The 25,826-nt window shown below is 36.4% G+C and overlaps 1 protein-coding gene across 6 annotated transcripts in view; it reads left to right on the top strand.

Annotated features, from left to right (window-relative positions):
- Positions 1–25,826, top strand: part of TRPC4 (transient receptor potential cation channel subfamily C member 4) — a 124,757-nt gene that overhangs the window by 83,847 nt on the left and 15,084 nt on the right. For all 6 annotated transcript variants that reach the window (XM_065896264.1, XM_065896268.1, XM_065896267.1 and 3 more), the window contains 3 exons: positions 6,546–6,685; positions 16,414–16,727; positions 23,612–23,807. In XM_065896264.1, coding sequence (XP_065752336.1) covers positions 6,546–6,685; positions 16,414–16,727; positions 23,612–23,807 — 650 coding nt within the window. The remainder of the gene's footprint in view (positions 1–6,545; positions 6,686–16,413; positions 16,728–23,611; positions 23,808–25,826) is intronic.

Raw genomic sequence — 25,826 nt, 5'->3', positions numbered from 1 at the left:
TGCAATGCTCACATCGCCTCATCTCTGGGAATTGGCAAAGTTTCAAGCAAAACAAAACAAATAAGCTCCATTGTGAAATCTCAGGAGTAAGAAAATATTGTCTAAGAGCACTGCCTAAGGAGACTGGTACCCTGTTCTGGTTTCTCCGCTAACTGGCTTTAGTCACACGGCCTTTTGGGGCCTTAGATTTCTTATGTAGGTCGTGGCTGCGTGCTGGATTCTGAGACTGTACCCAGGCTCAGTAGGAAAAAGCACCACGACTGTGCGAGAGGAGAGTATTTCCATGAGTACTGAGCATTTTTCCTCATTGGATAATATAAATTGTAAGTTTCCCACAAGCTATAAAATCAGTGCGTGTATCAAATCTTATTCAGATCTTATATATTCCTTTCTTGAATAAGGAGTCAGTGATCATTATCACCTCCTCAAATATGCCCAATTTTATCTGAGTTCTCAAGAGAGATTTATTTATGAAAGAAACTTCAAAGGGGAAGCTGGATATAAACAACAAATCTAGAATAAAGCTGTGGTCTACAGCAGACTTTAAAATGCACTCTATATTTAATTCAACTGAAATCAGTCCTCATCTGGGTTCTTAATTTAAATGTGACAAAATTTTAAAATAAAACTTCATTAATAATATTAAATAACTATTGCTAGTTTTCACTAAATAATTATGGACTAATATATTTTTATTTCTTCCAAAGTTTTATTGTGCAAATTTTCAAACACATCTATCAGCAATATATCACAATTGATACTTTATTATATTTCTTTATTTTTAATCTAACCGTATTTCCATTGTCCAGCATCAATCTCTCATAATTTTTGCTGCCATTACTTTTACATATTTTTAATTTTTTACTATTTTAAATTTCTGCTGCCACTACTTTAAAATTTTTTTTTCTAGGGCACAGGTATATAAAATGTTGACAAACACATACAATCATATAGCACCACCACAATCAAGATATAGGACAAACTGTGGCCCAGTAGGCCAAATCTGGACCTTTGACAGTTTTTATAAATAGTTTCATTATAACAAAGCCACACTCATTCATTAATTGCAAAGCCTAAATTATTTATTTTCTGGCCCTTTACAAAATAAGTATGATGGTAGTTTAGATTTTTATAGATGTCCTTTATAAAATGAAGACATTTTCCTTCTAGTCTTACTTTGCTGAAAGTTGTTGTCATGAATGGATGTTGAATTTGGTCAAATGAATTTATTGTATCTATTGAAAAGATTTATTGCATTTAATGAAAAGATTTTTTTCCCAAAATATCTGTTGATGTGACAAATTACATTGATTGATTCTTAAACTTTCAAACAATCTTGCATTTCTGGGAAAAACAGCATTTGGTCATGACTTATTATTAAGTTTATATATTACTGTATTTAATTTACTAATATTTGTTGAGGATTTTATGCATATTCAAAGGGTTATTAGCATGTAGTTTTCTTTGTATTATTTTTGTATGACTTTTTATCAGAATAATATACTTTTTAAACATTTTTTCTTGTAATTTTGTAAGTGCTTGATTAGCACTGGCATTATTTTTTCCTTAAATGTTTGGTAGAATCACCATGAAGGAACTGGACCTGAATTTTTCTTTGCTGGAAAGTTTTTAACTATGAATTCATTTTCTTTAATGAATATAGGACAGTTCAGGTTATTCTATGTCCTCTTATGTGAGTTAGGAAGGTTATGTCTTTCAGGGAAAATGTCCAATTCATTTAAGTTGTGGAAGTTATGAGTATCAAGTTCATTTTATCACTTATCCTTATGAAGTCTGTAAGATCTGTATTTATGTCCCTTCTTTCATTTCTGATATGGATCATTTATATCTTCTTTTTGTTTTCTTGACCATTCTAGCTAGAGTTTTATCAATTTTAGTGACCATTTCAGAGAATTAGATTCTGTTTTCATTGACTTTTCTCAAGTTTTATATTTTAAAATTTATTGATTTCTGCTTTAAAATTTTCTTCCTTCTGTTTGTGTTGGGTTTAATTTGCTCTTCTTTCCAGTGTCACCGTTGAAGCTGAGATCACTGATTTGAGACCTTTATTGTTTTCTAATTAAGCATTCTACTCTACTGTGTTAACTGCATCACAGAACTTTCAGTTGTATTTTCATTTGTAATCATTTCAAAATATTATCTAATTATTCTGTTAATTTCTCTTTAACCAAAAGTTATCAGAAGCATATTATTTAATTGCAAAATATTTGGGGATTTTGAGGTACATTTTATAATTGATTTTTTGTTTGCTATGTTGTCATGGTAAACATTTCAACATGTATAAATATGTTGAAGTTATATAGTCTATCTTAGTGAATGTTCCATGTGCACTTGAAAAAAATGTCTTCTGCTATTTTCTTTTTTTTTTTTTAACACCTTTATTGGAGTATAATTGCTTTACAATGGTGTGTTAGTTTCTGCTTTATAACAAAGTGAATCAGTCACACATATATTCCCATATCTCTTCCCTCTTGCGTCTCCCTCCCTCCCACCCTCCCTATCCCACCCCTCTATGTGGTCATAAAGCACCGAGCTGATCTCCCTGTGCTATGCGGCTGCTTCCCACTAGCTATCTATTTTATGTTTGGTAGTGTATATATGCCCATGCCACTCTCTCACTTCGTCCCAGCTTACCCTACCCCCTCCCCACATCCTCAAGTCCATTCTCTAGTAGGTCTGTACCTTTATTCCCATCTTACCCCTAGGTTCTTCATGACCTTTTTTTTTGTTCTTAGATTCCATATATATGTGTTATCTCCTGCTATTTTCAGACTGTTGATAGTGTTGTTCAGAACTTCTATATTCTTACTAAACTTCTGCCTACTGATTCATTTACTTATAGAGAGGAAAAGTAAAGACTATAATTGTACCTTTCTCTATTTAAATTCTATGGCATCTTGCATTATCAGGTTATTTTGTTAGCTGCATTCATATTTAGGACTGTTCTGTCTTCAGAGTGATTTGACCTTTTTATCCTATGTTATATCCCTGTACATACCCAGTAACACTTCTTCTGAAATATATCTAGTCTTACATTAATATAACCATCTAAGTTTTTTGAATTAGTATTTCATGGTAACGTTGTTATTCATTTATGTTTAACCTATCGAATTGTCATATAGTTATGTTTTGCATCTTTATTCTATGTGAACATCTCTGTCTTTTAAGTAGTGTGTTTAGACCCTACCTTTCATTCAACGTAGTTTTCGATATTGACAGAATTAAAATCTACCCTATTGTTTTTCCTATTTGCCCCATCTATTGCTGTATTTTTCCCTTTTCTTTCTGCCTGTTCTTGGATCATTTATTATAACTCCATGTTTATTTATATTTGTGGATATTTATGCATTTAAAAATATTTTGAGAGAAAGCCCTAGGATTTACAATGTAAAATTTAATTTATCACAGTCAAACTTCAAATAATATTTTGCTTTACATGTAGTATAAGAACCTTATGATAGTATGTTTCTAATTCCTCTTCCTCATCCTCTGTGCTAACGTTGTCATATGTTTTACCTTTACATATATTATACATGTTATAAACCACAATACATTTTTGCTATATGCTGTTTTTGCTTTATGCAGTCAATGATCTTTCAGAGCAATTTGAAATAAGAAAAACTATTTTATATTCATTTTAACAGCTCCTGAATAGAGATTTTTGTTTCTTTTTATAAACCTAAATTTCTGTTTAATATCGTATATGTTCTGCCTAAAATATATCCCTTTAGCATTTCTTGTAGCATGGGTCTCTGTCTGAATTTTTGATTGTCTGAAAAAAGTTTTTCACTACCCTTCATTTATTAGAGATATTTGTGCTGTGTATAGAATTCTGGATTGACTTCTTTTTCTTTTCAGCACTTTAATGATGTCAGTCTGTCCTGTGTGGTTTCAGATAATCAGTTTGATATCAGTCCTATATTTCTTCCTTTGTATGCAACACGTCTTTTATTTCCACCCACCCCCTCCCTGTGATGTCTTCAATAATTTTTCTTTATCTTTTTTTGAACAGTCTGAGTATGATGTAACGTGGTGTTCATGTGCTCATATGTGTGTATTTTGTGAGGGTATTTATTCTGCCTATGCAGAAGGCTAGACAGAAGTGTATAGCATTTATGCTTGAAAATGGACATACCTCTTCTGCTAGAACATTAGTGCAGGAATTTGACACAATATAATCAGGAGCTGAGCTGGGTTTGGGTTTTCATTGTTGCTACAATCAGTTTCAGCCTACTATATACTTCTGCTTAGAGTGGTGTTATGGGCTACAAGTCTTTCTCCCCCACACCAAAAGTCACACACTGAAATCCTGACTCACAATGTGATGGTTTTTGGAGGTGGAGCCTTTGGGAGGCAATTGGGTCATGAGTGTGGAGCCCTCAAGAATGGGATTAGCGCCCTTATAAGAACAGACCAGAGAGCTAGCTCGCTTTCTTTCTGCCAAGTGAGGATCCACAGAGAGGTCCGCAGTCTGCAACATGAAAGAGGGCCCTCACCAGAGCCTGACCCTGATACCCTGATCTTAGACTTGCAGCCTCCGGATCTATGAAAAGTAAATTTCTGTTGTTTATAAAACAACTCATCTATGATGCTTTGTTATAGCAGCCTAAACAGACTAACAAGTGGGGAAGAGGATTATTATCAGAATTCCTGCTCCACACACAGCTTTTGGCCTTCCTTGAGCACCTCTGCCTCTGAGGGACTTTCTATCCATATGTTTGCCACTCCTCCAGTGGTTGTCAGCTTCTGCTTCTTACTCGGTGTTTGTCAGCCTGGTGATGTGAGGCAGGAAGCTTGTCTGTTGTCCAGGTCTAGGGTCAGACTTAGGTAAAACTACACCTGGGCATCAGGGGTGGAGCTTCTCAGTGATCCAAATCTTCCTTCTCAAGGCAGTAAAACTGTGCAGGTCATGTGCCGAAGAGAGTTTCCTGCCCTTCCTCCTGTGGTAGGAAGCCTCTAAGGATATTAGTATAAACTCTAGGCCCTGGACTGTTTTCTGCTTCTCCCACAGGGCTAACATGTTCTGCTTCATAGGGGAGAGGAGCTTGGGTAGGGCTTTGTGCCTTACCCCCAGAACCAGCCTCTTAAGCAGTGCTGAGGTCTATGGAGATGAGCTTACTAGTGAGTGGACGCCCCCCTGTGTCTGTGTCCCAGGGCTTCTGTCCTCTTACACTAGCTCACACTTAGCCTTTAGAAGTTTGTTTAAGAAGGTTTTCTGAAATTGTCCTTCTCTCTTGTATGATGCCAGTGTTTCTTTTTCTTTTTTTTGCGGTACGCGGGCCTCTCACTGTTGTGGCCTCTCCCGTTGCGGAGCACAGGCTCTGGACGTGCAGGCTCAGCGGCCATGGCTCATGGGCCCAGCCGCTCTGCGGCATGTGGGATCTTCCCAGACTGGGGCATGAACCAGTGTCCCCTGCATCGGCAGGTGGACTCTCAACCACTGCGCCACCAGGGAAGCCTGATGCCAGTGTTTCTTACCCTGCACTCTGCCACAGGGGAGCTAATGCTCACCTCGTCACTCTCTTTACAGGAACCTGTTTTTCTTTGAAGTATAGGCTCCTTGGTTTCTCACCTCTCTGATGGATTCATGAAAAGTCATAATTCTATAGTTATATGACTTTTTCTTGCTTTTAGTGCAGGACAGATGTGAAACTCTGTGCTACCCACATTCGATGTTTCAAACTATCATTACCTTAAAAGTCTTGTTGTTTTCTTGCTTTAATATAGCTTTAAAATCATATTTATCCTTTTAATATTTCCTGATTCTAGATATTTTGATATCTTTCTTTCTCATCATTAGGCTGTAAAAATAAGATTTATAAAAATTTAATACGAGTATGGAAATAGAATAATGATATACAGTGATATTTTTAAGTGCTTTCTAATATTTGAAAATAAAATCTTTCCTATTAAAAACATGACCATAATAAAGGAAAGTGATTTTTATTTTCTCTGGATATTGCTTTAAAGCTACTGCTAGATATAAGGTCTTTTATTGAAGTATGAATGTTATAATCGTCTTCTGTCCAGAACTGAAATCAGATCTCTGAAGGTGTTAAGTGCTTACAAAAACACCACAAAGTACCCTGCTTAAAGGCATTAAGCCAGTTATGTTCACTAGATACACTGTTCTTTCATAAATCTTTGAGTCATTTTGATTTGGGAGGAAAAATATCTTCAAGTATCTGTTTACAAATATACGTTATGATATTTTCCAGAGAAAGATATATAGGTATAGAGGAATTATAGTTTGATTCAAAACTGCACCACCTTATTAATTTATCAAATGGATAAAAGAAAGTGAAGCTGCCCCAAGAGAATTCTCTACAAACTAGCTAAATGTCCTGAAAGTTTTAAAATCTGACTGGGACTCAATTATTACTACCTATAAAAATAGGTGTTGCATTTAGAGTAACTATGTAGTCTCTGGAAGCTCCAAGATTCTCTAATTCCTAATTATAGATCTCTGTTTTTAGTGATTTGACTGAAAAATCACACTTATGTGAATCTTTCTATAATTGCAGGTTTTATATGGGGAGAAATTAAACAAATGTGGGATGGTGGACTTCAAGATTACATCCACGATTGGTGGAATCTAATGGATTTTGTGATGAACTCGTTATATCTAGCAACAATCTCCTTGAAAATCGTTGCATTTGTAAAGGTAACTATTGTTTATGTTATTGGTAAAGCATAAGTTCTGATAAGTATCGATATACCTTTCACTGCTATTATTTTTATTAATAATGTTACCTAGAGCATTATCTGTATGTGAAATTCATCATCTCATGACTTTATTGAGAGATAGGAATAAAAGACATAGATAATACACAGTTTATAGTCATAAAAGAAATTTTAATAGATTTCCAAATAGAAGTTGTCACCCAATTTTCTTGCATCTAAATTGAATGATGCCTCAAAATGATTCACAATAGCTGCTCTCGTTTCTAATCCTTTCCATTTCTAATGAAATTCCACCTCAAACACTGTTCAAATTTCGGCAACCAAAATCTATTTTTATCAGTTACAACTAACCGATAAAATTACATAGACAGATCAAAATATTACTCTTTCGAAGCATTGAAATTATTATTTCAGTTTAAACTAATATAGTTTGATATAATTAGAGCAGAATATAATTTTTTTCTTCTCACCCCATTCAATATGACAGTGCTGAAATCTCACACACCCATACTCCCCCGCATTTCTTACAACATCAATCTTATCCCAAACCACATAATTTACATAAAATGTTTTTGTTCTGCAATGACAATTGGGATTATTTTGTACTTTGGGGGATGTTTTTCAAACCAAAGTATTATATTATTGCCTCCTCCTTCCTGCCTTTCTTTTCCCCTCTTTCCTTTTCTCTTCCTTTTTAAAAAAATTTGTGTCAAAATGATGAGTGAATTAGTAAAAAATAAACAGTGTTTAATTGAATTGTACATGAATAATTCATGCCATCTAATGAGCTGAGCTAGGAAATGCTAACATGTAAGTGAATTCTTATTCATGTAGTCTTGTCCTAAGTCGACTCCTGCAATTTTCAGCTATAACAGGGTCAAAGTTGCCCAAAGTTGTTTCCTGAATTGTTCAACTAAAATGTCTCCAGCGCTCATATAAACATTAAGAAAAAGCATTTTCTATCACTTTCATGGAAAGCAAGCTGTGTTTTAAGAATGGAAACATGATTTGATAATTTTTCCTATCTGCATTAAGGTGAATGTCCTTGAGACCTTCTGAAGATGACAGAAGGTTTTGTGTTAACCAAGGAGGTTTTGCATCTGTGTAGGAGATGGGCATGTTTTGAAATGCATATCCTTCCAATTCTTCTTTCTTCTGTAATGATCTTTAAGTATATCTATAAAGTTGGTTTGGACATCTCTCTACTAAAAAGTAATACATCTGTTTTTTATGGTCCTGTGCACTTATAAAATTCTAATACTACATGACTATAGCAGTTCTTCTCAAACTTTCAGGTGCTAAGAATCACTTGGAAAGCTTGCTAAAACAGATTCCTTTTCTCCATTCCCAGGAATCAGGAGTATTAAGGAGGGGCCTAAATTTGCATTTCTTGCAAATTCATCAGGTGATATTGATGTAACTGGTCTAAGGAAGAGACTTTGAATAGCCCTGGACTGTAAAATTCTATTCAGCAGCTCAGAGAAGCATGGGATTGATGCCAAAAGGATCCTCTCTCATACAATATTTATACTAAGAAACATAATATTTTTACAGGTCTTATTTATATGGTGTTTACTTATAAAACATATATTTTATATATATATGTGTATATATATATATATATATATATATATATATATATATATATATATATATATATATATAACCTCTGGTATATACTCGGTACAGTTACATGAATTAATGGATACTTGTGGATTTTTGGCCTAATGGTTTTAGATACTGAATTTTCTTAAAATGTTGTAAGTTTTTCACCTGTATTTTTCTTTATACTACACAAAGGGAAAATTTATGTTAAAAATTCAACTCACCCACCCCAAGTGATGAAGAAGGAAAGAAAGAGGGGGGGAAAAAGGGAGATAGAAAAGTAGACAGAAATTACCTCTGATGACAGTATGTAAATACCATGGACTCTTCGGGAAATACATAGTTTGTTTATGTGCTTTGGCCATAGGAGTTCAGTTAGGATTGTAAATATAGATGATGAAATGTTCTTTCTGAACGATTAGTTTATGTGACCAAAACTTGAGTTGCGTGGGTAGTGTCTGAATGGCTGTACTTTTTTTTACATAAAGTTATTTATTTATGTATTTATTTATTATTTTTGGCTGTGTTGGGTCTTCCTTGCAGTGTGTGGGCTTTCTCTAGTTGTGGTGGCCTCTCTTGTTGCAGAGCACAGGCTCTAGGCACATGGACTTCAGTAGTTGTGGCTCACAGGCTCTAGAGCACAGGCTCAGTAGTTGTGGCACACGGGCTTAGCTGCTCTGGGGCATGTGGGATCTTCCCAGACCAGGGCTTGAACCCGTGTCCCCTGCATTGGCAGGCGGATTCGTAACCACTGAGTCACCAAGGAAGTCCTGAATGGCTGCACTTTAGACTTGGGTTTCCTGGGCTCAGTTTTCTTTTATTACTTACTAGTTATGTGAACTTGGGTCTGTTTCTTCAACTCTCTGTGCCTCACCTATAAAATAAGGAGAATAACAATTTCTGCCTTATGTGGTTAGTATGAGAAGTAAATGAGTGCATACATTTAAAGTGCTGGTTACAGAGTAAGCGTGCATGATTAGTTTTTCTCCTTTCCCTTCTACTGCTGTTTCCTCCTTCTTCATATATTATTGGTCCACTGGACTTGCCTTTTGTAATGTCTTTATTGTGTCTTTTCATTTGCTTTTTTTTTTAGTTGAAAAGGAGTCTGAGCTCTGGATTAGGACTGCCTTTACCACTTGCAATCTGTCTGATTTGGGGCAAGTTATTTAATGTGGGCCTCAACTGTATCATCTGTTAAATGATGATAACAGTCAAAAGAGCACCTACTTTGGGAGTCTGTGATATGCTGATTTGCCGATTCAACTGTCTTCATCTTCTTTTGTTTTATCATTCAATTTTTATGCTAATTTTTAATAACTTACAACTTGCTATTTCAGGAAAAGGTGCTTTACTTGTGTACAAAAATAGACTGCTATAAACAAGGCAAACAGTCATTATGTGAATCAAGCAATAAGAATTTATGGGGTCACACTAAGAAATCAGCTTTCCATCTGTTTGCTGAGAATGCAGAGATGCCTGAGATATAGCCCCTGCCTCCAAGCAGTTCAGTAAGGAAAGAGAAATGCACATGAAGACCTTACAGTGTGATAAAGTCTACAACAGGGGCCACGCTGGCATCAAGGAAGGAACTAAATTTTGCTGGCAGTGTCCTGAAACTATTCAGAGGACAGAGTGAGTAGGCACCTATCGTGTCCATGAGCATTCTAGGGAGAAGAGACAAAACGTGCAAAAGTCTGAGAGGGAAAAGGAGGTCAGATCTCAGAGGGATGATCCAGGGAAATGGGGGCGGGAAGAGCATAGGAAGGACTTTTCAAATCGTGCTACAGAATTTGGACCCTAGAAATAAAGAGGAACCATTAATGAGGTTTAAAAAGCAGAGGATGAGTCAAATGATGATGAATGTCTGAAGCAGAGCAGTGGACATAGGAGAAGCTTTAGATTTTAATTAGGAGGTAAGATCCACAAGGTAGTTGATTTGTTATTATGAAGGATGAGGTAGATGGAATCATCTCGATGCTTCTCCCTGGCAAACAGCTCACTTCTCATGGATCAGGCAAGATGACCAAGGAGTTATAACTGGGATCTCGACTGAAATTGCCCAGGTTCTATCTTCTGCCTGCAGGTGCATAAATGGTAGCAAAAATCTAACCCTCGGTGATTTTGGCCAAGCCATGGATCCAGACCAAAAGAACTGTCAGCCCACAAAGAGGGAAACCCTTCCATAATTGGTCTTCAGGGGGAAAACCTCTTAGAGTAGGTCTGGCATAAGGGCAATTCTTCCTTATTTGGTTTATCCTTTTGCAATTCATCCACTTGGAGGAGATTTTTTTTTTTTTTTTTTAACATACAAAAGGGTCGTTCTAGCCAAAACCATGGTCTGGGCTATGATCCATATGACTGCTGCCTATACCACTTCCTACCAGTGTGATGTGGGGTAAGTTACTTAATCGATGCCTCAACTTCCTTACCTGTAAAATGACAGGAATAATCAAGTCCCAGAGAATGTTTGTGAAGATTACATTAATAAACACATAGAATACAGTTTAATATAAGCACTCAGTTTTAAATTTTTATTAAAATGCAACAGCATTATATTGTACAAGGACAGCACAGAAGTTCATGAGATTTCAGTACTGCCCTCCTTCTGTGCAAGGCTTTGTGGCGCTGCCTTAAATGCCTCAATTTGTTAGCATTTCACAGCTCAGAGATTGTAGCTTTTTTTTTTTTTTTAATTTGCTCTGACTTTTTTGAAGGAGAAGGTTTGTCAATCATTTCCTCTTCTCACCATGTATAAAATGTTAGTTAATTCAGAGCTTTTTGATGCCTGGGCACACTTAGAAAATGTTACTCTGGCTTCATTAGGACTGGCTTTCTCCTAAATTTACCCAGTCCCTGTCCCTACGTACAACTTGTTTCATACTTATCTTCAGCCATTTGGCAGAAATGATTAAATTCCTATGCCTCGACCACTGTGTAATATAAATAATATTTTCAAAAATCACAATGATTAGGAATAAGGTCGTTTATTTCAAGTCTTGCTGGAGTTTTTCATAGCACCATTCGTCTAAATAGTGCTGAGTATTTATCTCACTGACCCCTCTTCTTATCAGTTAGAAAGAAGGCAAATGTTTCCGTTTCACAGATGCTATAACTGTAGTGAACTCTCCAAATTATGAACTTTTCTTTTTTTTTTTTAACTTTTCTAAACATTCTTTAGTTTTATGACAGACAGCTGTAGATATTTAAATCCAAGTTATTTAATCTAGTGTCATCCACCACAGGAGAAAATCATATGCCTTCCTATTGTCTTTCACTACTTAATTATCTAACCAACTTATAGAAAGGGAAAGGTTTTCACCTTATAAATCAGACATTAAAACCAGCATACATTTTCTATTTAATTCTGCATGACAAATGTTTTCATTTCGCATTAAATTAATTATTACCATTTTGATTGATTACTTGATTTTATAAGTGTGCACTGGACTACAGAGAATATAAAGATGAACTTTTCCTATATTCAAGGAGCTTATGATCCAATATTATGCTGCAATCCATTTTCCTCTCCTAACACTCCTGCTAAGGGGTTCGTGACCTGGTTTCATCTTTCTTTAAGAGTTATCACTATTCCCAAACCCTCCGTATTCCAACTATATTAAGATACTCACATTTCCGCAAATCATCCATCTTTTCTAACAACCATGCTTTGGAATGTGGCTATGATTCTTCACCCTAGAATGCTTTTTGAGCTTTTATCATATATAAAACACTATACTAGATGTCCAGTACCAAAAATGCTTTAGACAAAGCTCCCTGCATGGAAATCTGACAAGTGATTCAATGGTAAATATTCTATTTCATAGTTCTGCACAGGACCAAGTCTCTTAAAAAGAATCTAAATAGAAATGAAGGCTTAGGACAAAGCCAAACTATGGTAGGTTTATACTAGAAAGCAGATCTTTGAGAGAAATAAGAGGGCAGGAACTGCTGGTCCTCGAAGGGCTATAGGTGTGTACATAGCTCTTGACCTCTGTCTAACATGGAACTACCAGCTTTGGTCAGCAGGATCCTGGTGTCTACACATCTGTGGTCTGAGAGTACTTCTCAAGGGAAAGAGTGGCATTACTTATTTAATGTCTGTCTTCTTCACTATATTGTAAGCCTGCATGGCATGAATGATGTCTTGTTTGACTACCACTGTGAACCCTGAAGTTAGCTCCTGACACAGAGTAGGCACTCAACACATATTTCATAACTGAATAATAGCCAAAGAATCAAAATGATTCAAATTTAAATCCATTCTAAACAAAGGGTCCAGTATTCATAGAAAGGCATTTTGATGAGAATGTGAGGGTAATTTGGGGAATTGCCAACACTAAAGGTTTGAGCCAGAGTAGTAAGTACCTAATTGGGTATAAGTGGCAGGTCAGTCTCAAGAGAAAGTCAAGACCTAGATTCCCGAGGCTTCATGTGACAGGTCGGGAAATCGGAATTTCATCCCAAGGACATTGCAGTCATTGGAGAACATTAAGCAAGATGTGAGATGATCTGATTGACCCTTTTAAAAGATGATTCTAGAGGAAAGTAGGGACAAGGTTCAAGGCAGGGAGAAGAGTTGGGAGGCTATTATAATAATTTCTGTGGGAAATAGAGGAACTTTTTTAACAATGAGAATACCAATGTAGAGCAGTGAGCAGCACATCTAAGATTTCAGTTTTAGAGGCTGCAAGTTTGGAAGACTATCAGATCAAATCAAATGCTGCCTTGGGTGATTGGCTGCCGTTCACTGAGACGAGAAAGCATAAACCGAGAAGGAGCTTGAGGATGAAAACGTGATGCGTTTCGATTCTGGCCTGTGAGTTGGAGACACCTGTGAGATTTCTAAGAGGAGAAGTCAAGAGGCAGGAGAATATAAACTATGATTGTAAAGGTGCAATTTCTGGGCAGGAGATGTGGAATCGGGAGTCACCAGCATGTAAATGACAGTTGAAATCACAGGCAACATCCAGGGAGAATAGACAGAATGAGAAGAGGAGTTTGAAAAGCAAAGTCAACGTTTAAGGGGAAAGTGAGGAAGAAGGGCCTGCAAAGGATACTGAGAAGAACCACCACTATGGCTTGAGGCAAACATGCAAAGATGAAACATGAATATAGATTTTGCGAATAGTTTTTAGAAAATAGAGCCAAAGAAAACTTTAAAATTAGAGTTAATCTTTTCAGTTCTAACGATAGCTGTGGGAAATACATTTAATCACTGAAGAATTACCATTTTTCTCTACAAATTCACAGAACAGTATGGTATGTAAGAATTTTTAGAATTCCTTTTGTAAAATAATGCCTATATTTAAAAACCTAAGCTAAATATACATAGATGTGAATGGTAGAAGAAAAATTAAAAAGTAAGGTTAAAAGAGTATAATCAAGAGATAATTTCTAAAGGTTCATATCTCTATTGATTAACAGGAAACAAGGTTTCTGGGTCAGAGAACAGACAAATTATTTACTTACATGAGAATCTTGGCATTGGATCCCTGTGCTCTAAGCCTCCAGAGGGCGACCGATGAGAGCCAGATGTGCCCTTCACATCCATGAGTTTGTACCACAGGAGAGGAACTGGGAAATGATGCATCTCAGAGATTATATAGTGCAGCTGTGCCCGCTGCCCATTTTCCCCCTGGAGAAGAAAAGAGAAAGACCTTAACTTTCTAAAGAAAACAAATTCTCTCTGGGGAGGCAAAGGTCCCTTAGAATTATTATTATCCTTAGACTGTAAGCAGATGGCTCCAGGGGAGATATTTCTAAATCTCTCAGGAGGTCTCTATCTTTAATTTCCAAGACTCATTTGGCATTCAGACATCCTTTAACCCCAATACAATATATTTCTCAGCAAGCCCCGGCCACGCATAGATGTGAACATATTTACATAGCATTGTTTCCCAACAATTACCAGAAGTGCTGGACTCTGAAACGGCCTTGGGTAATTATACTGGGGCAGAAACTAGCATCTCTGATTTGTAAAATGGGAAATGTTCCTCTTATGATTTTGCAAGTTCCAGCTGAAAGCAGTTGCTAAGAAGGGTTCTAAAGTTTAGTAAGTCAAAAGTAGAGCTGGGGTCAGTGACCACGTGACGATGGATTCTACATCCAACTGCCGCAAACTGGCTGTGAGAAGTAGAACAAGGAACAGCATCTCCACCAGATTCAATAACATAGAGGGACCCTTAGAGCTTGAGCAACATGTAATCTCTATGCATTGCCGGCCCCAGCAGCCCCAGACAGACTGTATCACTTTCTCTTCTCTATTCCCACAGCAGTTTGTGTTAATCTCTTAGAGCATTTTTATTATAATTAGCTGTCCCTGTCATCCTCACTGGACTATGCATGAATACTTGATGGGATAAAATGTCTCTTGAGCACCTGTTACACGCAGGACATTGTGTTAAATGTGGGGAGAAATTCCAAGAAAACGATTACATCCTTAAGAATGCTTACTGTTTAGTGTTTTGTACATTTTGAGATATGGTCCTAAGCCATATTAAGTAAGAAAGAGAGAAAGAGACAGACAGAGAGGAGAAATATGTAATTAGCCATCAACAGAAGGGTAAATACTCTCTACTAAAATATGTGTGTCTTTCAAGAGAAGTGAAAAAAGGAAGGTGAATGTTATCGTAATCTGTGAAGGAAAAGGTGGCATAATATACCGGGGGAGGGGAGTGGAGAGATTTAGGTGGTGTTTGATACCACAACCTGTCACTCCGATACTCATTATAATGAATAAAAATCTTAAATTAAAAATTTTTTCTGTATCTTCAATCATTAGCTATTTTATGCTGAAGCTATGCATGGGAATGTTCAAGAACGGTTATGAGGATTCAAAAATAGAAAATAATTTCCTTCTAGTTCAAACTTGATTGTTTTAAATTGTCACTCAAGCAGGAGTCTGAGTGTTGAACAAAATCAAGAGCTTGTGATGTATTTTCTCCCCAAGGAGATTTTAAAAATACCATCTATTAGCTTCAAGAGAATTAATTAACATTTGTAAAGGTCTTTGGTATAAAATGCAATATAAAAAGAATGGAAATATTCTGAGAGACTCATACAGAAGTAAATTTCTTTTCCCTACATGATCATTAGGAAAAAAGTGCAATTGTCTAGATGTATTTTTAGTGATGTATATGAAGAAGAGAATTTAACCTGTTCAGTTCTTATACAGGTGTAATAATAGATGTTCACAATGTAATATTTCAAAGAGTGTATTTGACCTTTTTTCTTGTAGGGGTACAGATTTACCTCAAGACTACAAGGGATAAATTTCACTGTGCTCTTTATATAGCCCAGTATCAAGATAGTTCAAAGCTGACATTTTAATTAAATCATACTTTTAAAATAATTGCTGGTCAAAGTTTAATGTAGCAAATATTTTTCTCAAATCACATATTTTATCTAATTAGGGAATGTTCAGACAAATATCACACTTTCTACACATGAAATATTAAAAATTAGCAATTCATTGACTGCTAGGATGATTTCCAGTTTAGGTTTTATGTACATTTAGGATATAACAGATACAAAATATTAATCGTCATACCCACGTTAGTCATTACTATATCCAAGGCAACAGACCACTACTTCCATTCATTTATATGTAATTTGTATCCAGCATGCATTCCTCTAGAATAGGCAAGTGTGTCAAACATAGTAAGCAAAGCCATTGATTTTGTTCAAAATGTAGCAGTTTTCCTTTAACATGTAGTTTTCTTTGTTATAATTATGAAATTGCCATTTCTTCCCAAGATAAAACAGTCTATCTTTTCCTATGTAACATTTTCCTTTTCTTTTTTAAAAGTCCCATTGGAAAGATCAAGGACAGATGTAATTCACAGATTAGCAAATACTACAAATGACAAGGACAGATCCGGGAGGTCACTTTGACTGAAGCTCAACAATTATAAATTCCTTTAGGAAATTCTTATTTTTCTGTAGATTAGAATTGCTGCCACCATCATGGAGAACATCAGCTTCCTGCCAGTAGGCTGCCGTGGTGCCGAAGCTGTCTGAAAAATCATCCTGTCCCGAGACTGACATATTTCTATGTATGTGTTTGCTTCACATTTTATTCCCCTTTGTCTCTCTTCTCTCCAGTACAGTGCTCTCAATCCACGAGAGTCTTGGGACATGTGGCATCCCACGCTAGTGGCTGAAGCTTTATTTGCTATTGCAAATATATTCAGTTCCCTGCGACTGATCTCACTGTTTACTGCAAATTCTCACCTGGGGCCTCTGCAAATATCTCTGGGAAGAATGCTCCTGGACATTTTGAAGTTTCTATTCATCTACTGCCTTGTGTTGCTAGCATTTGCCAATGGCCTAAATCAATTGTACTTCTATTACGAAGAAACAAAAGGGTTAAGCTGCAAAGGCATACGATGTGAAAAGCAGAATAATGCATTTTCAACGTAAGTCTCGCAGACTTTTTTTTCTATTGGGAACGTTGGGCAGAATATAGAGGGTATTACATTTCGAATTTGAACCGTGACAAGTGGTTGCAAAGAAAAGTTGTGCTTAGTGTGGAAAACAGAAATATCCAGTACATTTATTTTAAGTTTTAGTAAAATGGTCTTTTCTTTTTAAATGACCTCCTATAAAAGACAGTTTATGTATACTGTTTCAAAATGTGGAATAGAAAGAAACTTGTGCCTAGTGATAGCTTACAAGCACAGTAAGAGATAGAATATATGGAAAACCAATCATGGAAGAAAATCCAAATGCTTTTCAATCTTTCCTTAGGTGTTTTCCAGATACTAAAGTTCCCTCACATGTCTCTTTTATTCTCGGGTTCCCTACGCAAAAATCTGAGCATGGAGAAATAGTCCAAAATAGAGACCTCAGGCTAACCTAAGCCATGATTATGATGTACATATAACCCTCTGTGCCCTTACAGCTGAGGAGTATCAGGTCTTGTTCGGTGTCAAGCTCTGGTAATTCTCACAGTCGGGCATGCCGACAGCCCAGGTTCATGGCCATGGTGTTTCGTGCTCACACAGTTCTGATAGAAAACCCCTCTACTTGCCTGTGTCCATTTCCTTCCCACTATGATAAACAGTGAATTGGCAGCTGAATTAAGAAGCGAGGTGATTTTCCTCTCCACAGTAACCACGTGTGAACACATAGTGATTGTGTAGATGACTCTGAAAGTCGGCTGGCCGTTCATCAGCCCTTCTAGAACTTTATGAAATCTGAGAGAGTACAGTAGTTCCTCCAGAGGGAGGAAATCAATAACGTCCTGTAAACTAAATCACTTTGGGTTAAAATAATCTTGTTAACTCAATTCTGTATCTGTTTTCCCTTTGATCCCAGTATTTAAAACCCATTTAACTTCATTAACATCTGATTATTTGCACGTAAGTTTTCATCAGAACCTTAGCTGCCTCAAATCCATTCAGAAATCGATTTGATACAAACCGTGAATCATAAAGAAAACAAAAAGTCATCCCAGCTTCTCCTTGTCACTTTATCCCTTGCTCCAGCCCCTTTATTCTCCTGGACTTGAGCAGTTCTCCAGCCCGACCAGTTCACCCAGCCTTGTCATCTTCCTCATGCTCTTTTCTCACCCAGTTCAGGAGGGATTCAGTGAAATCCCTTGCAGCAATAGCCTGGTGAGGAATAGCCTTGGATTGTGTCTCAGTTTTGATATCAGAACTTGCCTTTCTCCACTCGCTCGTGATCCTTGACTTGGCAATTTGCTCCTGGCAACGGGGACTAGGGATGCACAGTAGTAGATCCCACCAACCTCCCCCTTCTTAGACTCAAATTCTGCCTCTAACAAAGTTCCTGGATGGTGCCTGTCTGCTGACTGGCCTCCTGGATTTCTGATGGACAGCCATGTGGCATGCTCCATCTTTCACAACCCCCTCGTTACTTTGTACTATGTGCCCTGGTGCAACTACTTGCCAAGACCGCCCTGTTGACATTTGTGGTCACACCCTTCTGATCATGCTTTGTCTTCCAGAGAACTTCCACAGGGCCCCTAGAACTGAGTTCCCTCCTCAGGTCTTCTTTAATTCAGGGAACAGCTCAGGTTCCAAGCCCCAACCCCTTCTCAGACATATGATTCATCTGTCGTTAACAAGGTTCTATCTAACCCCATCCTAATTTATGATGCGTGAGATTCTCAGGAATCCCCTTGTCCTGTTACTGGTTTTGTGGTAAATGCTGACATATTGTGAGCTAATTTTAACATCTGTCTCAAAAGAATATGGCTAGAGAATCTGATGCAAAATATTTAATATAAATTTTATTCTAAAAGCAAACACGTTGAATTGCTTGGATTATGTATTCTTTTAGTGTATCCTTACCAATGGTTTTCTCTATTACCATGAAAAGCAACAGATAACTGCATATCACTCCAATATTATGGGTCCAAATCATTCAGTGCAAATAAACCAGGTGTTCTACTTGAATTCTCTTCCAGATAATGGAATGTAAACCTGCAAGCAACAAATTGTTTTTGTTCAAAGTTACTCACAAAGAGTAACTGCTAGTACGACTTGTTGCTTGCAGTTATAACTATATCTTCTTCTTTTTATAACTCTGTAACTTCCACAAATTTCAACCTTTTCTTTTTATTACCCCATCTCATGTCTTCCCTGTGAAAATTAAAAAAAAATTAATGTAAAGTACCTAATACAGTGCTTGTCATATAATGTGATAAAAGATGTTATCCACTGCACTTCTTTTTATTAGTAGTAGTATCTAGTGTTTCCTTACCTGTCTTCACATGGCTCCTCCCTATAACTCCTTCCAGTCTGGGCACAAATGTATGCTGAAACTCTGAACTCTGTTTCTCATTGGCTGCTACTCCTGTCTCTCTCCTTCCTCTCATCCAAGCAACCCTGAAAAGAAGCCTAAACAAGATACCTTGTTGTTGCTCTAGAAAATAGCTGGAGGCTCCATATCACTACTATCAATGGACGTTTATCTCTTTGTATCCTATTTAAACTGTATAATTTGACCCTGTTTAACACCTTCATTTTTAAAATCTTGCCCTCCTTTACTTTTAATATTACTATGTTTTAATACTTTATCTCTTACTTTTCTTTCTCATGGTTCTCTAATAATTATATTTCAGTGATTGCTTTTAAATAGAGATCTGCCTTAGTAACTATCCTCTGGCCCTGTTCCAATATCTCTGTGAAAACTCATCTGATGGATTTGGCCCTATCCAAGATGTCTAAGAGATGACTCCTATATTCAATTTATATCACTAGCATCGGCCTCTCTCCCCAAGATCTGTAAGTCCAACTGTCTTTTGAATGCCTCTCCATGCAAATCTCCTAAACATTTAAACCCAATCAGAGAAAACTCATCAGAGTCTCTTTCACAACTTTTTAAATTCCTCCTCCTCCAATCCCTTTCTTAGTCAATGCTGCCACAACCCATTCAGATACTTAAATCAAAAACTTGTGTTTTATACGAGATCCCTCTTTCCCCGCACCCCCTCCACGTGCAGTCAGTCAATAAATGTCTACTACGGCTCTTTATTGTCTCGGGGCCATCCTCCCTTGCTCGCTGACCCTGCCTAAATCTAAGGCCCTCTACCCCTGGTCCCTGCCTTCCTTGATACGTCTTCCATCCTGTTGCCTGAATGATCTTTCTAAGCCAAAATCTTGACACTCCTCTATTTAAAATACCTAAATGGTTTCTCGTTCCTTATTGGATACAGTCAAATTTCTTAGCTTGACATACCAGGTCCTTCAATGATCTGCCCCTTGCTTGCTTTTTTAGCTTCATCTTTCTCCATTCCCCAATAACACTTTATTCTTCAGCATTTTCTAATAGGTTATCAATCCCTAAATATGTCTTATTCTTCTCTCATCCCAGAATGCTCTTGTTCTGCCCTCTCACTTGGAAAAGTTCGATTTTGTGTCCCAAAACTTATCTCAGATGTACCTTTTCCAAGATGCCTTCCTGATCCCTTCCTGACTGTGAGCTCCCAGTGGGAACAGACTGTGATCTGTCTTCTATGGCTCTCTGTGCATTTTCCCACCAGCAAGTGGACACTTCTTCCTGCCCCTTTAATGCTTCCAGGTTGTTTTCTCTTTGACATGGGAAGAACTACATGTTACTAAAAGAAACCAAATATTTAATCACTGAAATTATTCTGCATAGAATTTTAAACCAATAGTCTCTGGGTAAGGGGCTGTCTTATGAATACAGAGGCATGGACCTTGTGATAGATATTTTCTCATTAAGAAAATGCCTTTTATGTTGATTGGAGCTGTATTTCTGATAATTGAAACTGGCCAGCTGAAGTCGTACTTTGTTTTACTATTCTTAATTCCTTATAAACTCAGAATAAAACAGTCAGATCTCTTGTATTAACTTATGTTTCCTCATCGATTTCATCTCAAAGGATAGAGGAAAACACAACTGTGAAATACATGACCTTTTTACCTGTTCTCTTTCTGTAGTTGTAAGTATTTAACTGGGGAATAAGCTCATTTTTAAAAGTAGAAATTGAAAAATAGCCTCAAGAAACAAGAGACATCTTTAGGATAGCAACGCTGTAGAAGTTGCAGGTCTTAGTCTCTAACCAAGATTCTATGCAAAGTGTGATTTAATTAAGGGTGCCATTATCCTGGAAAGCTCTCTGTCCTTATCTTTCCATAGAATTAGGGAAATAGTTGCCACATAACGTTAATCTAAAATGTGATACAGCTAATGCTAACAGCCCTTCAATCTGTGGGCAATGTTGTTATCAATAATTATGAAAACAGTTTTAGAAACAATGGCTTTGAAATATTAACATATTGATTTTTTAAGCCATGTAATAAAAGAATAATTAGCTAAGAAAAGAAACACCAGTGTCTTGATAACAGGGTCTTGATTCATCTAAAAGTAAATATATTTTGGTTAAGTGGAATTATTCTGAAAATCTTACTTCTGATTCATTCAGCTGAAAAAATGAAAAGAAAATAAAAATAAGAATGAAATTCAGAGTTAATCATAAAATGTCATCTTGTTTTGAATTTTCTTATTTTCAAATTTTAATTAAATATGCAAATAAATGTTTTGCCAAAGGGTCTGCTAATATCCTAATGATAGGTATTTCTTATTTAGGTAGAAGAAAATCAGAATTATTCAACCATAACAATCCATTTACTCTACATCACTTTTTTATTTGAACATTTAGAAAAGTAACTGTTATGGGATTTATGTGGCAACATTTTATATAATTTATTATATCACTCATGTAACTTCTCCTCTCTCTCTGAACTGCTATTGAGGTCAGGGAAAAACCAGTTGAATTATATTTGTATATTCACAGTGAGAATATACACTATTTAGAAAGGAAGAACAAAATCATTTCACATTGACTCCAATGACACTGTCATTAATCTTAGAAATTCTCCCTAAAGCTACTGAAAATAAAGAACTCATGGCCTTGGGTCAAATTTACTTTTTTTCTGAGAAAGTTTTCAAAGAATACCTTCTAGTGACCTTTGTCTGAGGCCAATGAATTATATTAAACTTTCCCTGATATTGTTAGAATCTGACATCTGGTTGTCCTTTAAGAATATATGGTGAACTCTTCACAAAGTACATCCCTGCCGGCAAGTCAAGGTCTGATTGAGGTTGATCACATTGAAACCTTTATGATAATTTGCCCCATTGAGAGTTGAACAGCCCTAGCAAAATAATTCAGTAAAGAAACCATTACATTTCATATTCTATAATTAAAATTTTATTATACAATTAAAAATATGAAATGGCTTACTTAAAAAAAAAACAATTAATTTAAGAAAAGAAATCCTGAACACCAATTAAGGCATCCTTAGTTAGATTCTCCTTGTCATACTGATCAGAAATTCATGGATTGTTTTAAGTAATAGGAGTTTGGTACAAGAATCCAGCCCTTTGATTCTCTGAGCAAGGGTTGATCTTAGCAAGGACAGAGCCTAGAGCAAGACCTGGCTTCGAGAAGAGCAACAGTTGATGTAGAGCTGGACCATGGGACTTTTTTCCTCTGAGAACCGATATCAATATGACTTAGCTACTCCATGTGTATTCTCTTCAAGGTTTACTTATTATCTGGCTTATTTATTCTCAATTCTCTGTTTCTTAGCTTGTGCTGTCTCAAACCTTTGGCTTCTCATAATTCCAGTGATCCTAATTCTACATCATAACTCCTGTCATTTCAGTACTTTTTAACAACTACCTCGTTCTCTTGATATTTCTAAGGTAAACTTTCACAGAGAGGAAATCTGATAGTCTAAGCTCATCTTTTCACATCAGGTCATACCACTGTCCACTGGCCTCATATGAATTTGCTCTCCTTGGGGCACTTGACCACTGAAATCCCACCTCCTTAGTCGTCATGCCACGTATAAGATACTTTGTGCTTTTGTTTTCACAACATAATTTAAATATAGTATTTTTTAAACCATTTCTCAAAGAATATAAGAGTTCCATTGTCTTTTTATTACATTAAGGTGTTACAATGGTCCTACTGAAACAATTCTTCATTTGGGTTCAGACACTCTTCATCTTATTCCATTTTTGGAGTAAGTTAAGTAATGAAGAAAATGTTCCCTGATATATAAAAAATAGCAAATCTTATTATCTGAGCATTCTGAGACATTTTGTCATCATACAGGATTCACTCTGCAATTTTAATTGTAAATGTGGAAATCCATAATGATAACATTATTTTTAATCCTTCTATAATCAAAAAGGAAAATCAGGTAAAAGAACTTACATTTTTTAAAGACTAAGCCTGCAGATTTATTATTTATTAACTGTCACTCGGTGCCCTGGGACACAGGTTTGCAAACTTGTTATGAAAAGGACAGGTAGTAAATATTTTAGGCTTTGTGGGCCGTATGTTCTGTGTTGCAACTACTCACTGCTGCCATTGTAACACAAAAGAAACCATAGACAGTGTATAAGTGAACTGGCATGGTTGTATTTCAATAAAACTTTATGTGCGTTGAAATATGAATTTATATAATTTTCACATGTCACAAAATATCACTCTTCTTTTTTTTTTTCCGACCCTTTGAAAAAGTAAAAACCATTCTTAACTCAATGACTATACAAAAACATGCTGTGGGTCCGATTTGTCGTCACTGGCCAGGAAACTAAATAGTTTTCAAAGCTCTTGAGAAAATTAAGTACACATTTGTGCTAGTATAAGGAAACAATTTTCTTTAATTTTTTTATTAAGTTTATTTTTAAATTAATCAACTATAACCTCATAGTAATCATGTTCTATCATTCTATCTTATTGTATAATGGTTCTATTAATGTAGCCATTAATGTCATTTTATCTTTATTCTAGGTTATTTGAGACACTCCAGTCCCTGTTTTGGTCAATATTTGGGCTCATCAACTTATATGTGACCAATGTCAAAGCACAGCATGAATTCACCGAGTTTGTTGGTGCCACCATGTTTGGGACGTACAACATCATCTCTCTGGTTGTCCTACTTAACATGTTAATAGCTATGATGAATAATTCTTACCAACTTATTGCTGTAAGTTGAGTAACTTCCCCCCTAGAATGTGTCGTTCCTAGCTATACTCCATCCTATTACCATAGGAAATACAATCTATGATTGCTATTGATGAGACGAATCAGAATTATAATGTAAATGGTTAATTTGGTATTTCTAAGCACTATTACCCTACTTGGCTACATACTATTTTAGTTTTTTCATATTACAGATGATTATACTAAATCTATCCTACCAGGCAGTCACTGGCTGTGTCAAACAGTAGGTGAGGTATGGATTATGAACAGGCAACTCATCTCTATGAAGTGCCCTTTGGGTTTTACATTGTCTCTGACCATCTAATCTACAATCTTGATATAAGCAAACTCACGCTAGCTTGGCAAGATACAAGAGCTAGCCCAGAGAGGAGTCACAGTGAAAAAGCACAGGATTTTCAGTTTCTTAAAGCCCAGACAAAAGTCAGAGAGGAGTAACCCTGAATGCTGTAGCAGAATATACAGTACCATATGTGTTTATTTGAGACTCTAGAATCCAAACAACTTAGCTTATTTATTCATTCATTCATTCAATAAATTCTTATTAAATGCTTACTCTGTTGCCAGGTACTGTCCTAAGAACTAGAAATATGGCAATGAACAAGAACGGCGAAGTCCTTTATCCCCTACAACTTGCTTACTAGTGATCTGTGTCTATGGCCATTAGCAATAATGACAAAGCAAACCCATACTGGAATGAAATATATTTCTTAAGTCTTTCTTATGTATACTTTAGACAAGTAGCTTTTTATAAGAATCATTACAGGCTGCCCATTTACTCCATAAATAACTGCAATTATATTGCATCTTTGGATCTATTGCTAATCCTCTGGGGTATTATTATTGTTATTTTGAGAAGCGGCACTCCTAATTTTAATTATACTGTCTTTATGGAAGCAAGACACCTGTCACAGATGAAAAGCTGCATGAAACATAAGAAGAAATGATTTTTATTTACTGATTCCAAGACTAGAGTATTCCCACTAAATATACTTAGGTCCTAGGAGTTGCGGGTGAATATCTGAGTTTGTGGAACTTCACTTAAGCATCTCACAAATCTTCAACTTTTTAGATAGTCCATAAATATATATGTATATTTGTTTCAGAAGTCCTGTGTTCCTGTAGTCAACACATTTGCTAAATGTGGATTCTGTTTTCCAGACCACCCTTCCAAAAATATTAGAAAGCCTCTAATTATCAAGCTATATACAGAGAAATTGTATATACAATTTGGATCCTATAAAACATTAAATGTATCAATTTCATCAAGAAGAGAACGTTATTCAGGAACCGTGTAATATTTTCTTTTTGCTCCTGTGTGGGGTGTGTCTTTCTAGGTGACTTGTAGAAATGAGAACGATCTTCAAATTTCTATTCTTGTTTAGCCTAAACTCTAAAGCTACTTGAGAGGAGAGCAGGCACTGAGCACCTGAGACAGGTGTACCCCCAACATCCTGCATGTGATGCCTCCTTGGAGCATGAACATGCCAAGTATTTGATTTTCACCTGTGCCACAATAGCAAAATTTACCCTGAGGTCTCTCTCTTTTTGTCCTGCTACCCTTCATTCAGAGCTCTAGGATAAAGCATGAAAGAAGAAGAAAATGTAACAGTTGAAAGGCAAAAGCGATCATGCAGACCATGTTCAAAGCCTTCTCACTCACTCTTTTGTTCATAGATCAAATGTTTATTGTGCACCTAGTATATGCCAGACATACGCTTGATTTTAGGGATACCCAGAATAACGAAGTCCCTGCCCTCGAGAAAAAATAATATAGGATGGACAAAAATTCAATAAATAATTTCAATATTGAGAAAAGGAATCGGAGAATGTGATAAAAGCACAGAAAAGAGGACTGTAACATGGGCTGGGGAGAGGAGACAGCTGAGATAGATGAGAGTCAGGGCTGGCTCCTAAGAGAGGAAATACCTAAGCTAAGCTTTAAACATTAACTAAGAGTTAGAAGATGGGTAGCAGAGGTGATTATAGTTATCACCAGCCTGGA

Source organism: Phocoena phocoena, chromosome 18 (genome assembly GCF_963924675.1).
Source record: "Phocoena phocoena chromosome 18, mPhoPho1.1, whole genome shotgun sequence".
Lineage (NCBI taxonomy): Eukaryota > Metazoa > Chordata > Mammalia > Artiodactyla > Phocoenidae > Phocoena > Phocoena phocoena.
This window is presented reverse-complemented; position numbering and strand designations above follow the sequence as displayed.